Source organism: Carcharhinus amblyrhynchos, chromosome 1 (genome assembly GCF_965287045.1).
Source record: "Carcharhinus amblyrhynchos chromosome 1, sCarAmb.v2.hapA, whole genome shotgun sequence".
Lineage (NCBI taxonomy): Eukaryota > Metazoa > Chordata > Chondrichthyes > Carcharhiniformes > Carcharhinidae > Carcharhinus > Carcharhinus amblyrhynchos.
Window position 1 is genome coordinate 137,434,538 of NC_137324.1, and position 17,313 is coordinate 137,451,850.

General features: G+C 41.0%; 1 protein-coding gene across 6 annotated transcripts in view; it reads right to left on the minus strand.

Annotated features, from left to right (window-relative positions):
- Positions 1-17,313, minus strand: part of znf827 (zinc finger protein 827) — a 138,364-nt gene that overhangs the window by 95,949 nt on the left and 25,102 nt on the right. For 5 of the 6 annotated variants that reach the window (XR_013887062.1, XM_080193220.1, XM_080193205.1 and 2 more), the window contains exons 2-4: positions 9,485-10,495; positions 7,861-8,033; positions 5,225-5,714 (exon numbers count right to left, since the gene is read on the minus strand). Coding sequence is in view for 5 of the 6 variants with exons in the window: in XM_080193220.1 (XP_080049346.1) it covers positions 5,225-5,714; positions 7,861-8,033; positions 9,485-10,495 (1,674 nt within the window). In the remaining variant the exon portion in view is untranslated. The remainder of the gene's footprint in view (positions 1-5,224; positions 5,715-7,860; positions 8,034-9,484; positions 10,496-17,313) is intronic. The other variant, XM_080193213.1, reaches the window with a different exon arrangement.

Here is a 17,313-nt window from a genome sequence, read left to right on the forward strand (position 1 = left end):
TTCTTCAGTAGCTCCCAACTTCTGGCACTGCTTTGCTTCTGAACTCACACAGAATTTATCTCCATCTAATGACAGTGGTTGGTTGGTGCAGGTAAGCAGGACTTCAACTGCTTCCTGTATTAACCAACATCAGCCACTAGATGGAGCCTAGTCAATCCAAAAGTAACTGAGGTGAGAACTGTTAACTTTTTTGAAAAGGATTTTTGTTCTATGTTGCATTAACATTTAGTGATATTTTACTTTGCAAATAAAATACACTCGCTTTCTCAGAGCAAGGAAACTAATTCTGATTTTAACATTGATTCCTATTGTAACCGATGATTCATTTAAAGGCAAGTCATGATTTTCAAAACACAATTTTTAAGGACATTCTGTATAAAATGCTGAGATGTTCACTGCTGCAGAGGTCTACAAACACACGGCTACTTCTGGAGAACCCATTTTGCTTGAATCTGGAACGTGGGGTTTGCCTGAATGGATCACCACTGGATAACACTTCGCTACTACGCCACCCTACTCAAGTCTCCAATGAATTCATGCTTCAGTCAGAAGAGCAAGCTCCTGCTGCAACCTATGAAAAAGGTAGTCAGGTATTTTTTTTTATACGCATTCAGTGCCTGCTCACCTCCATTTCACCAGTGACCTTGAGACCTGGGCCATTCTATCTATAACATTTGAAATTTGGAAAAAAGAAATTGAATATTTCAACAGGAACATGAGTAAGCAATCAAGAATTGGAAGGGAGGGAGCAACTCAAGAAAGATTACAATCAGTATGGAAGGGAATTAGTCTTCCCTCAATCTTCCCCAATAGGTGTAGACAAAGGTCATAGGTAGAAGAGGGCACTCACAATGTTAAAATGGCGGCGCGGGCTCGTTGGGCCGAAGGGCCTGTTTCCCGTGCTGTGTTGTTCTTTGTTGTTGAGAACATTGCTAAAGCTGTGGGCTGACAATCCCTGGGTCCTGATGAACATCATCCTGGAGGCTTAACAGAAGCAGCCAGGGAGATAGCTGATGCACTGGTTTAATGTTCCAAAATTCCCTAGAATAGGGGAAGCTCCCATAGCAAATGCAATTCTTTATTCAAAAAGGCAAGGAGATAGAAAGCAGAAAACTATAGGCCAGTTAGTTTAGAATCAGTCAGATGGAAATGCTAGAAGCCATTATTAAAGACCTTACAGCAGGACACTTTGAAAAAATTAAAGGTAATCAGGCAGAGTTAGCTTGGTTTTATACAAGGGGAATCATATTTAACCAGATTACCAGAGTTCCTTGAAGGAGTTATATATGTAACTCGGTGAATGTACTGTGATTTCTAGAAGGCATTTGATAAGGTGCCACATCAAATGTTATGGTGGAAAATAAAGGTTCATGGTGTAGGAGGTAACATATTGGCATGGATAGAAGATTGGCTAGCTAACAGGAAACAGAAGGTAGGCAGGGTGTAATGAGTGGTGCGTCACAGGGATCAGTGTTGGGACCTTAACTGTTTACAATTTATAAAACCACAGTGATACAGTAGTTAGCATTGCTGCCTCACAGCACCAAAGGATCTGGGTTTCGTTCCTGTCTTGGGTCGCTGTCTGTGCGGAGTCTGCATGTTATCCGTGTGTCTGCATGGGTTTCCTCCGTGTGCTCCAGTTTCCTCCCACAGTCAAAAAGATATGTTGGTTAGGTGCATTGGCCATGCTATATTCTCCCTCAGTGTGCCTGAACAGGCACTGGAGTGTGGTGACTATGGGATTTTCACAGTAACTTCATTACAGTGTTAATGTAAGCCTACTTGTGACACTAATAAATGATAAAATGACTTGGATGAAGGGGCTAAAGGAATTATAACTAAGATGTGATGAAGTCATAAGGAGGTTATAAATGGACATAGATAGGTTAAGTGAATGGGCAAAGATCTGGCAAACTGGGTAGTGTGGGAAAATTTGAAACTTCATTTTGGTAGGAAGAATGAAAAAAACAGTTTAATTGATGAGACATTGCAGAGCTTGGAGATGCAGAGGGATGTAGGTGTATTGGTTCAAGAATTACAAAAGGGTTGGATGCATTAGGCTTACATAAGTAATTAGGAAAACTATTGGGCTGTTATTTATTGCGAGGGAAAATTAATACAAAAGGAGGAAGGTGATTCTTCAGTTAAATAGGGTATCGATGAGACCACATCTGAAGCACTATGTACAGTATTGGGCTCCTTATTTAAAGAAGGATATAATTGCTTTGGAAGCAGTTCAGAGAAAGGTCACTAGATTAGTACCTGGAATGGGAGAATCCTCTTATGAGCAAAGAGCAAAGAAAATTATAGCACAGGAACAGGCCCTTCGGTCCTCCAAGCTTGCACCAAACATGTTGCCTGACTGAACTAAAACCCCCTACCCTTCCAGGACTATATCTCTCTATTCCCATCCTATTCATGTATTTGTCCAGACGCCCTTTAAAAGTCACTATCATATCTGCTTCCACTACCTCCCCTGGCAGCGAGTTCCAGGTACGCACCACCCTCTGTGTAAAAAAAGCTTGCCTCATACATCTCCTTTAAACACTGCCCCTTGCACCTTAAACCCATGCCCCCTAGTAATTGACTTTTTCACCCTGGGCAAAAGCTTCTGACTATCCACTCTGTCCATGCCCCTCATTATCTTGTAGATGTCTACAGGGTTGCCCCTCAACATCCATTGTTCCAGAGAGAACAAACCAAGTTCTTCAACCTCTTCTCATTGCTAATGCCCTCCATACCAGGCAACATCCTGGTAAATCTTCTCTGTACTCTCTCCAAAGCCTCCACATCTTTCTGGTGGTGTGACGATCAGAATTCAACACTATATTCCAAGTGCAGCCGAACCAAGGTTCTATAAAACTGCAACATGACTTGCCAATTTTTAAACTCAATACCCTGGTCGACGAAGGCAAGCGTGCCGTATACCTTCTTGACTATCTTCTCCACTTGCATTGCCACTTTCAGTGACTTGTGTACCTGTAACACCCAGATCCCTCTGCCTATCAATACTCTTAAGGGTCCTGCCATTTACCGTATATTTCCTATCTGTACTAGACCTTCCGAAATGCATCACCTCACATTTGTCTGGATTAAACTCTGTCATCTCTCTGCCCAAGCCTCCAACTGATCTATATCCTGCTGTATCCTCTGGTGGTCCTCATCGCTAACCACAAATCCAATTTTGTGTTGTCCGCAAACTTACTAATCAATTCACTTACATTTTCCGTCAAATCATTTATATATATTACAAACTGCAAAGGTACCAACACTGATCCCCGAAGAACGCCAGTTGTTACAGCTCTCCATTCAGAAACACACCCTTCCACTGTTACCCTGTATCTTCTAAGACTGAGCGAGTTCTGTATCCACCTTGCCAACTCACGTCTGATCCCGTGTGACTTTACCTTCTGGACCAATCTGCCAAGAGGGACCTTGTCAAAGGCCTTACTGAAGTCCATTTAATCGATATCTACTGCCCTACTCTCATCAGTCATCTTCATCACTTCTCGAAAAACTCGATCAAGTTAGTGAAACATGATCTCCCCTTCACAAAACCATGTTGCCTCTCAGTAATATACCCACTTATTTCCAAGTGGGAGTAAATCCTATCTCGGAGAATCCTCTCCAATAATTTCCCTATCACTGACATAAGGCTCACCAGCCTGTAATTACCTTGATTATTCTTGCTACTCTTGTTAAACGAAGGAACAACATTGGCTATTCTCCAATCTTCTGGGACCTCCCCTGTAGCCAGTGAAGATACAAAGATTTCTCTCAGGGCCCCAGCAATTTCCTCTCTTGGCTCAGTATTTTGGGGTATACCCATCAAGCCCTGGGGACTTGTCTACCTTAACGTTCCTCAAGAACCCTAATACCTCCTCCTTTTTGATCTCAACATGATTCAAACTATCTACACTCCCTTTCCCAGATTCATCATCCACCAAGTCCCTCTTTGGTGAATACTGACACAAAGTACTCATTTAATACCTCACGCATTTTCTCTGGCTCCATGCATAGATTCCCTCCCCTGTCCTTGAGTGGGCCAACCCTCTCCCTGGCTATCCTCTTGCACTTTATATATTTATAGAAAGCCTTGGGATTTTCTTTCATCCTGCTGGCCAATCATTTTTCGTGACCCCTTTTAGCTCTCCTTGCTCCTTGTTTAAGTTTCTTTCTACTTTCCTTGTATTCCACACTTGCTTTGTGTGTTCCCAGTCTCCTAGCCTTGACACATGCTTCCTTTTTCTCTTTGAATATCTCTTGTCATCCAAGGTTCCCAAAACTTGCCATATTTATCCTTACAGGAATGTGCTGGTCCTGAATTCCTGTCTACTTACACTTGAAAGCCTACCACATGCCAGATGTTGATTTGCCCTCAAATATCTGCCCCCAAACTACAGTCTTCATTCCTATCTAATGTTGTTGTAATTAGCCTCCCCCAGTGGGCAATGTTGGCATTTTCTGTAAAAGAATAAGGTGCAACTGACTCTTCTGAGGAAGATTAAGAGACAACATACAAGATCCCAAGGGGTCTTGATAGGGTGAATGTGGAGAGAATGTTTTCTTATGTTAGGGAATTCAAAACTGAAGGTAACGGATTAAAAATAAGGAGTCATCCATTTAAGACTGGAAAAGGGGAATTTTCTTTCTCTGAGGATCATGATTGAACTCTCTTCCTCAAAAAGCGGCAGGAGTAGTGATAGATAAGATTCTCAAAAAGAAAGGTGGTGAAAGGATATTGGGGGTTGGCGGGAATGTGGAGTTGAGATTAGAATCAGATAGCCATGATCTTATTAAATGGCACTGCTGGCTTGAAAGACCTCCTCCTACTTCCTATGTTCATGTGTAAGAGTAAGCTATTCACTCTCTCCAGCCTATTCCACTGTGCTATTACATAAATGTGATCCGTATTTCAATCTGTCTTTGATCAATATCCCTGAACTAACAAAACATTATCACTCAGACATGTAAATTTCAAGTGATTCAACATAATCAGCGCCTTTTGGGATGGAGAATACCAGATCTTCACTGATTTCATTTCTAAATAGACTTGCTAACTGGAAAGGACAGAAATACACAAATCATGATTACCTCTTTTCAACTCAAGAATATCCAAATAACAGTTCTGATTTTAATCTTAAAAATAAGGCATCTGTATTCAAAAAGTTAAAAATGATCAGAGAAGCAAAAAACAGTGTTTAAGCACAGAAAATTGAAATACCTGATAACTTTAAAAGAAAATCTGTTGCAGAAATATCTTGGTTGAAGGGAAACACCTTTTGAGTGGCTACAAGGTCAGACGGTTCTGATGGACTTGTTGTACCCTGCTGTATTGTTTCTGGCCTTTTGTCAAACACATGACTTTCTGGTAGTGACACCCTGGTGACATTCACATCACTGGGTTCCTCCTTAACTGGTTTCAGTGGAATAGCAGTTTCCTTGTAATTTTCTGTTGTTTCATACAAAAGATGGTCCTGAATTTTTAATGTATTCTCAAGTAATTCTGTATCCTTTTTCTTCTCATCAGCAATGTCATTTGAAAGTGCCCTTCTGACCTCAGGTTCAGTAATTTCTTCTTTGACCTTCACCTCTGTTCGGGGAAAGTGCTGATGACAGCGCATGTGGAGTTTTAAACTGAAATGACGAGATGAGGTGAAAGGGCAAAGCTCACAGTGGAACGTTTCTCCTCTGTCCTGGTGCTGATGAACCTGCTGATTGACAAAGTTGTTTGAAAAGGGAACGCGAGAACATGATAAAAGCTTCCAATATAAACCTTTGCCCTCACCCCTTCATAATAAAACACAGACACACTCTCTTCAGAGGGCCATTTTAGTGAAAGAGGAAAACGACTCAAACGAAAGAATCAAATGCTGGTTGAATCAACGAAAATGCTACATCTCAAATTCTTATTCAACTAGTTAGCTGTGCCTGTGACTTCACCCAGCATCACTGATTAAAATAGGAAAAATCCATGTGAAAAACTACTGGGACAAGAGGCCTTCTAATGTCAGCTGAAAAGACAAATCTATTATACAGAAAACAGATGTTCGGATGAGGGGGGGGGTTTATGAAATCAAGGAAACACTAAAATTTCACATAAATCATGGTATTAGCCATTATGTTATGCAAAATCCCCTTTAAAACCAAGTTTCAATTTTAACAAATGCTTGTGACAGGTATCACATGCTAATTTACCACAGTTTTCTTTTTGTTAAATCAAAGTCCACCAAGGTTAGCTGCACGTCGTTGTGTCATATGACAGTTTTATTCTCATCTTCCAAAATGAAAAAGCTGTTCAGAAGATTAATTGTAGTTTACAGAAAACATTGTTATACTAAAATTACATCCATGCTCTTAATCTCAAGTTCATTTGTAGTAAGAGGGTGCTTTGGTTGGTGAAGCAAAGTTTTGTTTCAAGGGATTTCCTCAATTTTGTTGTGCTGCCCTACCAATCTCCTGTCCAAAATAGATTTGTGGCCTACTGACAAATTTGCCAAAGCTGCTCTGAAACAGAATGTGAGGAGCCAACTCTTCTATTCGCCATTCTAATAATACTATAGATGGCCTCTGTTCATGTTCTCACGTTGACCATAATTCCAAGACTGAAAAATCAGTAGACAAATAATTTAGGTTGACCCTGCACTTTTGCAGTATTTCCAACGTAAGAAGTTAAACCATGCTGCATTGTAACCAACTTCGTAACTACAGTACTTTATCAGATGAAACAGTCATTTTACGATCTTTTCTCTTGGCCCTCTGCAGCTATTCATTTTGTGTAGTCGACTGCAGCTGTTAAAGAACCTACATTCAGTTACTGTACATGTGCACATTTTTATAGCTCCTTCAGTAGTCACTTGTTCTTGGATACAGTTATCAGGACATAACACCAACTTAGCTATTATAAATTGGCTGGCCTTAATTGAATCATTTGATGAAGGATAATAGCCTCCATTTTATTCCAGGCATAGTTGTCTATTTTGATATTCTAGATAGTCTAATCATAGTCTACCATTGATTAATTATAACTACTGCAGGAAACCATAAGCACATTAGAAGTACAGGATAATAATATTTTCAATCTTCTACTTTGCAGTTACGCTTTCTCAAAGAAAACAGAATCACTTGGTTTTTCAGTTCAAATTGAACAAGTGATTTAAAATCAAACTTTTGTTACACGCTCAGATTTATTATCCAGTTAAATGAATACTGCATTCACCCTTCTGTGCTGTTCAACACTTTCTGCTTGGCTTGTGGGGGTTGAAAAACTGGCAGAGCTTCTACCATTGATCACAGTGCTGCAACCCCTGTTGGGGTCAAGTGGAGCATGTGCATGCAAAGACAGAATCCAACTCAAATACAATTCCCACCCAAATCAAAAAGTTTGTTGACCACTCACTAAATTTTATGAGCGGTACCAGAAAATAACCTGTACCCCTGAATATTTTCAGGGTAGAAACTCAAATGAGGTGGTAATTCTCCATTCTGCAGATCCAGATAAAATATGTCTATAGTTTGTCATTATTTTACATTCTCTGCAATCATGGCTTTAGAATCATGTTTAAACAGCCTCCTTTTGGTGCATATGGTCTACTCCAGCTCCTTATTTTCTTATGTTTAGGAGCCACTTTGGAGAAATTTTAAAATTACCTTCTGACTATTCAACTGCTAAGTCTGAGATGAAGTTTAAATCTTAACGAATGCCAGCAGTTCTGAAGTTCCAATTCCTTACTTACTCCAAATATTTACACAGTATTTGAAAATTCAACAGGAAAGAGCATAACAGCTTTCATCAACAAACTCTTGGTTAATAAAGGAATTAATTTAAATTGACAAAACTACGGCCTCACTTCATTGTACCTTCATATGTGATTTCAGATTGTCCTTGCGTGCACAGCGGAACGGACAGAGTGGACACTGGTGGCTTTTTAGCCCTGTGTGAATCACCATGTGGCGCTTCCAGTAGCTTTTGCGTTTTATAATCAGACCACAAATTGGACACTGGAAGGATTTTCCTCCCTCTTCCTCAGAAACTGTAGTGGAAAATAAAGCTCAAAGTAATTGTCACTGAAGTAGTACACTTCAATCGAGACTACAGATCAGCAGAAAGATTTCAAAGATTTCCTCTTCAACTTGAGCAGAGTAATGAAGTCTTGATTACATTTTCTGCATTATATACACACTTCCTATGATTTCTCCCAAAGGATATGTAAAAAAACTTGGTCAAGAAAGAGGATTTTAAAGGAAGAGGGGGAAGTGAAAAGGCAGCGGGTTTTCATCGTAAAATCGCTACAGTGCAGAAGGAGGCCATTCGGCCCATCTAGTCTGCACCGACCACAATCCCACCCAGGTCCTATTGCCGTAACCCCACATCTTTATTGTTAATCCCTTGAGACTAGGGTCAGTTTAGCATGGCCAAATCAACTTAACCTGCACATCTTTGCACTGTTGGAGGAAACCAGAGTACCCAGAGAAAACCCACACTGACACAGGGAGAATGTGCAAATTCCACACAAACAGTAACCCGAGACCAGAATTGAACCCGGCTCCTTGGTGTTGTGAGGCAGCAGTATTAACCTCCACTGTGCCACCATGCTGCCCCACAGCTGGAGGGAATTCCAGAATGTTGGGTCTTAGGTATCAAAAAGGTGTCAATGGTGGGACAAAGAGGAAGGAATGCACAAAAGGACAGATTCAAAGGAATGGAGAATTTGAAGGAACAAGAACGGATTATAGAAATAGAAGGAGCAAGGCCATGAAGGGATTTAAACACAAGGGAGATAATCCAACATTTGAGGCATTGGAAAGCCAAAAGCAAGTCAACGAGGACAAGGTGATTGGTGAATAAATCTTGGTGCAGCAAAGATAAATTGAAGTTTACAGAGTGGAGGATGGGAGACCAGCTGGAGGAGCAATGGAGGTCTGGAGGTGATAAAACAGAGACAGAGGTGGAGGCAGGTGGTCAGTGAGATGGAAATCATCTTTCTTATAGAGCATGGGAGCTCAGCTAAGGGTGGGACACAGTGTTGAAGTTCTGCCCGAGCCCATGACTGGGGTGAGGAATGGAATTGGTGGTAGTGGTGGTATGGGGGGGGGGGGGGGGGGGGGTGTCCATTTTAAAAGCATCTCTCTGCTTCTATTGGATATTGTTTCAACCTCTGTGATGGGAAAACTTGGGCTGTACTGTACTGTACTTCTATACCAAACAGTCTATTGAAATTCATTGCACAGGTTCACACAAGCAGAACTAGGTCCACCTCAAACTACACTTCCTGATTACCTCAGTATAGCTCCAATATAGGTACCCATCTTAACTTAACATCTCACTTGAGGGTATATAGCCCAGCAGATCAGGAAATGCTTCAAGATAAAACAAAAATACATTTGTACAATACAAAAAGGGCAATTTATAGAAGACACATACATAAAAAGAAAACTGCTTTTACATTTGAACTTCAGATAATATACTTTTGACAGCACATACCTTTATTGGTAGACTTCAAAGTCTTCATTTTGGATGTCGGCAGTAGCATTTCAACTGGAACTGATGGAATCGGTTTTTCTTGTTTCACTTCCAAAGATTGTAAGGTATCTCTTGGGATCAGCTGATCTTTCCTCTCAACCAACATATTCCCAGCAGCCCTAGCTGCGACTTCTTTCAGAAGGGCTGCTGATGAGGTCATTGAGGCCAGAGAAAGGAAAGTAATTCCTGGACGCTTATGATCTTGAGCAGAAGACAGGCTTCTTTCACTAACTTTCTTTGAGAGAGCAGCCAGCGCAGAACTAGCAGACTGCTTTTGTATAGGGCTATAAGGCGATGAGTATGGGCTATATCTCACTGGCTCCTCTTCCCGTGACAGACTTTTGTCCAGACGAACTGCATTTGCAGCAGCCTTAAGCTTTTGTGTAGCTGAAGTAGGTGATAAATTACAAGATGATGAATTTAGCAGCCAAATGTCCTGATTCCACATAAAGTTGTTACTTGGACTACAATGATTACTTTGCTCCTGCTTAGCAGCTAATTTCCTAGCAAGAGCACTTAGCTGTAGTGCATGAGGGGAAGATGGTGATAAAGGCAACGTTGAACCATGACCAACTGCAGAATCATCTTTTTCTGTGTCTCCCAGGCCAGGGTCAGCACGGATTGATCCAGCCTCCAACAGACGTCTCAAATTGCTACTCATAGGTTTATGTAATACATGGGACCCCATTTCATGCAAAAGCGGTGATGGAACAGGTGACAATGCATCCTGTTTTTCCAAGGTGTCTTTGAACCGATCATTTTCAGAAACTAACAATTCCAAGGAGTTCCTTATAGGAGTTGTGCTCCCCAAGGAGCTTTCTGGAGAGGTTTCCTGTTCTTGCAGCTTGTCTCTGGGTGATACATTCAGGTCTTGTACATCTAAGTAGGAGGTTTCAGAAGGAGTTTCAGAGGCATTTTCAAACCAATTCTCTTCTTCACCCAGTTCTCCTCCTGCTTCGTCTTCATTTCCATCTTGAAATGAAATTGAAAAATTTATCACAGTCATGACATTGTTATTGAAATAAATGTGACCTGTTTAAAGCACTCGTTCCCAATGAGGTAATTTACCTACTCCTGCCGCCTAATACATTAAAAGAAAACTAAGGACAAAATATATTCCCAGAATTCATGAACCTTCTCACTTGATTTGTTTAAATCCACAAAAATATACTGACTAATTGAATTATTGCACTGTTTGCAGCTTTATCTAACCCGAAAACAAATTCCTACCATTATTTACTAATATTCATTGATTTGACTTCTGCTAAAATATTGTGCATAACTTTGGGCATCATTTTTTATAAAGAATGTCAAGGTCTTTAAAAAGATACAGGGGAGAGTTACTAGATGGTGTCAAGGTTGAGGAACTCCAATTATGTGGATAGATTAGAGAAACTGGAATTGCTCTCCTTAGAGCAGAGATGGTTAAGAGGATATCAATTGAGATGTTCAAAATTTTGATAGATTATATAAAAATCTTTCCACTAGCAGGGGGCAAGTAATTTAAGAACATGTATTTAAGATAATTAACAAGAGAACAATGGAGGATTGCCATGCCCACTTAATTATGCCCGACAATTTGTACAAAAGGTGGTACACTTTGCTTTTAAAAAGCAGAATGCAAAATGGACAAGTTACCTTGACACAAGATAGAGTGTCTAGGGGTGTCAGGTACTTCCCTTCTCTTTGTGCAAACATACACGAGACTGCCCAATGCTGGAAATAACCTCCTTGCTTGGGTAGGTCATGAGATGTGAACAACCTTCTGGACGTTCCTTTGTAAAGGAATTAAAATTGCAGCCAATCTCTCCTGATAACTTGATGATTATTATTGTCTAAATGTCTACTGAACAGTGGCCATACATGAGTTGGTGCTGCTGCAACTATATCTTGGGCAATAAAAAATGAACTTTCTTTCAAAACAAGAAAACCTGTCTTGTGTCCGCTTGAAAGTCACAAGAGGATTATAATACCTTGCTCATTGCAGTTATTCAAGAGAAGGAAAAGGGGGAACCATCCTACCACAAGGTGAATAATTCATGTTACACTGAGTTTTTATCATTTGAAATGTATTGCCTGAAAAGATGATTATAATAGAGATAATAGTAACTTTCAAAAGGGAATGTTAGGGACCAGATCAGAAACTCCGAGGTATGTTATGAAGTTAGCCTAGATCCTAACCTTTTAAGATTTTGGCATTAGGGTGAGCATAAAGTATTCCACTCTGGGTATGATTCAATTGACCCACTATGAAGCCTTTATCAAAACAAACATGACAAGTTATACTTCTACAATTAGCTATCTCTATAGCTCCAATGAAAGCAGAGCCCCATAGACATAAATCCCTTCTTCAGAACCAGTTAGCACCAAAAACAGATATGCGTACACAAATGCTTGATTTCAAGCCTTTTAACACCTCTTGACAGAGATCCAGACAGACAACTATCTGCTGTCTCTCATACGACCACTTCCAGAGAGCAAGATCCCCGACCAAACAGTAGAATCTCAAAGAAAAAGCTTATTTCCTGACAGATTCCAATCTCCAATTCCAGACATAGAAAGAAAGACAAAGTGACCTCTCTGTAAAGATCCCAAGCAGCCGACTGAGCTTGATTTCTTGTAAATCTAGCTCCACCTAGTCACATGACTTTTCTGTCCATCAGCCTAATCAAGATCTACTCTGCAAAACACTAAAAACAACAGAATGGCATTAGTCCAAATTAAAGCAAACATTCTAGCAATTAAGAGCAACTATGCTGCTGCAGTAACAATACAGGGCTGCTGACTTTAAATCCAGTGGCACCAGTGTCAGAACACACAATTAAAAAAAAGTCCTGCACAGAAACATGACTAAAATACATTTCTTAAAGGCACAGAGCTGTCACGGGAATTGAATGATTGAATATTTGAAAATGAAATAAATTGCAGGGCTGTGGGCAAAGTGTAGAGGAGTAGGACTAATTAGACAGCTCTTTCAAAAGAAAAGGCACGATGTGCCAGATTGTAAGGTTTTACAAAACAAAAGCCCCATCATATTAACCTTTGCTGGATGAAGCAGGTTACAAAAGAGTGGTGATGCATGAAGGATAGTGCAGAAATAACTCAGTACCCTAGGTACTCAAATAGGAGGCAGAGAGTGGGGGTCAATGGGTGCTATTCGGATTGGCGGTTGGTGACTAGTGGGGTGCCCCAGGGGTCGGTGCTGGGGCCTCAGCTATTTACCATTTATATAGATGATCTGGAGGAGGGAACCGAGTGCAGGGTGTCGAAATTTGCTGATGACACCAAGACTGGGGGAAAGGCAAATTGTGCGGAGGGTGTGGAGAGTCTGCAGAAGGATCTAGATAGGCTGGGCGAATGGGCCAGGAAATGGCAAATGGAATTTAATGTTGGCAAGTGTGAGGTGGTCCACTTTGGTAGGAAGAATGGTAGGAAGGACTATTACTTACGTGGCGAAAAACTGCAGCAGGCGACGGTGCAGAGGGACCTCGGGGTCCTTGTGCATGAGTCGCAAAAACCCAGCTTGCAGGTGCAGCAGGTGGTCAGGAAGGCGAATGGGATGCTGGCCTTCATAGCGAGGGGGATTGAATATAAAAGTAGGGAGGTCTTGCTGCGGCTGTATAGGGCATTGGTGAGGCCGCAGCTGGAGTACTGTGTGCAGTTTTGGGCGCCGCACCTGCGCAAGGATATTTTGGCCCTGGAGGGAGTGCAGAGGAGGTTTACTAGGCTGATACCGGAGTTGAGGGGATTGAGCTATGAGGAGAGGCTGAATAAACTAGGCTTGTACTCGTTAGAGTTTAGAAGAATGAGGGGAGATCTCATTGAGACGTATAAGATGATGAATGGGATGGATAGGATAGAGGTGGAGAGACTCTTCCCGCTCAAAAAAGACAGTAGGACTAGGGGGCACAGCCTCAAGATAAAGGGGAGGCGGTTTAGAACGGAGTTGAGGAGGAACTTCTTCACTCAAAGGGTGGTGAATCTCTGGAATTCTCTGCCCGTTGAAGTGGTGGAGGCTGCCTCGCTAAATATTTTTAAGAAGCGGGTTGATGGGTTCTTGATAAGAGAGGGGATTAAGGGTTATGGGGAGAGGGCGGGAAAGTGGAACTGAGCCACAACAGATCAGCCATGATCTTATTGAATGGCGGGGCAGGCTCGAAGGGCTAGATGGCCTACTCCTGCTCCTATTTCTTATGTTCTTATGTATTTCCCAGAGTTTTGTCTTTGTTAAGGTACAGCTTATGGATAAAATTCGACAATTATAACGTGAATTTAAGCCAATGTTTCTTATTGTCATCATGAGAGCTTAAAGCACAATGAAATCCATATATCAAATGGTTTCTCCTCCAAGTCTAATTTTCACTGTTATTAAATGCAGGGTCATTTTTTTCCTTTGTGATTTCCCTTTTGGTGTAATTTTAAGCAAAAAGTTGGTTATTACTCTCTTAACATAAAAGATCAATGACCATCACGTCCTCTGGTTGGGGTTAACCAAAATCCATGATTCAAATATTGATTATACTTGTAGTTAACATATAGTGATTATTTGTTTATAAAGTTTATTATTTTTCCAAGAGAATTCAGACTGCAGAAGGGAACTTTGCAAGCATCTCAATATGTCACATTCATGACTATCAAATATGAAATGACAACAGAAATCTGCCAAACTAAAACATTAACTTAGATAAGGGAGACTAGAGCTTAGCTATTGTGAAGAAATTAATACATACAATGGCTCCTTGTACTAAAAGAAGCTAGGCCAACTAGGGTACCACTAAAATATGTGAACTTCTGACTAATATTAGATGTTCCCTCACACTCCAATCACAAGGAGCCATACTTCCATAGCACTGCATGAAAGTAGGCACAGCAGGGAGATCAAAAGCTGCACTTTCTTGACTAGCTGCCCTGCAAGGTGTCTAACTTGCAGGCTCTATTAAACATCCTGGCAGGACAATGGGTAACTCTATTAACATAAGCCAAAGCTGAGAGCTTTGCCAACTCAAAGTCATAGAATCACAATATGATTACAACACAAAAAGGCAGCTATCCTGCCCATTATGCCAGAGTTGGTTCTCTGCGGGAGCAACTTACCTATTGTCTCTTTCATTTGTCCATAGCACTACACATTTTCGTTATCAGATAACAATTCCTCCTTGAATGCTTTGATTGAACTTCCCTTTCAAGCAGCGAATACTCTGAAGCAGTGATTACCAGATCCTAATCACTTGCTGCATAAAAAAGCTTTCCTCATATCACAAAGAAAGAACAAGAACCAAGAAAAATACAGCACAGGAACAGGCCAGACAAGCCTGTACTAATCATAATGCCGTAACTAAACTAAAAAAAACTTCTCCCCTTACTCAGACCATAACCCTCTCTTCCCTCCCTATTCATGTACCCATCAAAATGCCTCTTAAATGTTGCTAATGTGCCTGCTTCCATCACCTCCTCTGGCAGCGCATTCTAGGCATCCATCACTCACTGCATGAAAAACTGCCCCCCTCTCACCTTGAATCCATGCCCCCTTGTAATTGATACTTCTACCCTGGCAAAAAGCCTCTGACTATAAACCCATGTCTCTCAATTTTGTCAACCTTCGCTCCTCAGCCTCCACCTTTCCAATGAAAACAATGCTAGTTTGTTCAACCTCTCCTCATAGTCAACATCCTCAAGGACAGGCGACATCCTGGTGAACCTTCTTTGCACTCTCTCCAAAGCTTCCATGTCCCTCTACGACAGTGGCGATCAGAACTGCACGCAATACTTCAAATGCTGTCAAACCAGGGTTTTACATAGCTGCAACAAGATTTTCCAACTCTTATACTCAATACTTCGGTTGATGAAGGCAAGCATGCCATATGCCTAATTCCCTTGGCCACCTGTGTTTCCACTTTTAGGGAACTATGGACTTGCACGCCCAGATGCCTCTGTATGTTAATGATCCTAAGAGTTCTGCCATTTATAGTATAACTCAAACCTAAATTTAATCTTCTAAAATGCATCACCTTGCATTTATCCGGATTAAACCCCATCTGCCATTTCTGTGCCCAAGTCTCCAACCTATATCCTGTTGCATCCTCTGATAATCCCTGGCATCAGCAACTCCACCAATCTTCGTGTCATCTGCAAACATACCAATCAAACCATCCACATTTATATATACTACAAACAACAGAGGTCTCAGCACCAATTCCTGTGGAATATCACTAGCTACAGATCTTCATTCTGAAAAACACTCTTCCACCGCTACTCTCTCTCTTCTATGACCAAGCCAGTTCTGTATCTATCTAGCCAACCCACCCTGACTCCCATGTGATTTTAGTTTTTGTATCAATCTGCCATGTGGGACTTTGTCAAACACCTTACTGAACACATGAACTACATCCACAGTCCTTCCCTCATTAATTATTTTTGTCACCTCTTCAAAAAACTCAATCAAGTTGAGAGACATGATCTTGCCCATACAAAACAATGCTGCCTGTCACTAACTTGTCCATTTTCTTCCAAATGTGCATATATTCTGTCCCTCAGCATCTTCTCCAAAAGCTTCCCCACCACTGATGTCAGGTTCACCAGCCTATAATTTCTTGGATTATAGAATCATAGAATCCTACAGTGCAGAAGCAGGCCAATCGGGTCTGCACCAGCCACAATCCCATCCGGGCCCTATCCCCATAACACCATGCATTTACCCTAGCTAGTCCCCCGATGCTAAGGGGCAACTTAGCATGGCCAATCCACCTAACCTGCACATCTTTAGAGTTAGCCCCGCTTCCTTTCTTAAACAAGGGAACGACATTTACAATTCTCCAGTCCTCGAGAACCTCGTCTGTGGTCAAAGAGGATATGTTTGTTAAGGCGTATTTCTTCCTTTGCAAATCAACTTAAATCTATTCCCTCTTGTTTTTTTAAAATAATTTATAGAATGTGGGCATCGCTAACAAAGCCAGCATTTGTTGCCCACTGAACCGAGTGGCTTGCTTGGCTACTTCAGAGGGTAGTTAAGGGTCACCCACACTGAGAGTCTGCAGTCACACCCAGGCTTGACCAGGTAAGGATGGCAGATTTCCTTCCCTAAAGGACATCAGTGAACCAGGTGGGTTATTACAAAAATTGATTTTTAATTTTGAAATGAATAAAATAATGGCATAAGTGGCTAATTAGCCATTAAGTACATGCTGGTTTTCTGCAGAACAATCCATTCAGTCCCATTCCCCCAACTTTATTCCCATTTTGTTTTACAAATACCGTACATAAAGGCATCGTGCCACAATATATCCATGTACAAGATCTTCTCATGACCAGCATCCAAGATGCCTCTAAATTGTTGGTCTTAGAAAAAGATGTATAAACAGAAGTGTCAGAGTCTGTTTATCATATAAGATTTAATTAAGCTTGATCAGTACTGCAACTTCAACAGTCATTCACCTGGATCTCTGCCTCACCTTTCATCTTCTACACTTCAGCCTGTGCATATGCTTCTTCTGCCACTTCGCTCTCATGTCGACAAGGATCTCAAAATCCCATTGCCCTGCAAGTTTATTTCCCTTAAATGCCCATCCAATTTCCTTTTGAAACCACTGACTGTCTACTAACATTCATAGACAGTATGTCCCAGGTATTATGATCTCCACAGAGATTAATATTTAAAGAGAAATTCAAACATCCAGTGATCAAAGAATTGCATCATGGGATTTCACATTTGTAAACAAAAACAAACTTCTCCATATATAAAAAATTTAAACAATGCCAGTACTACTAACTTAACGCTAAACTTTGCCACAACT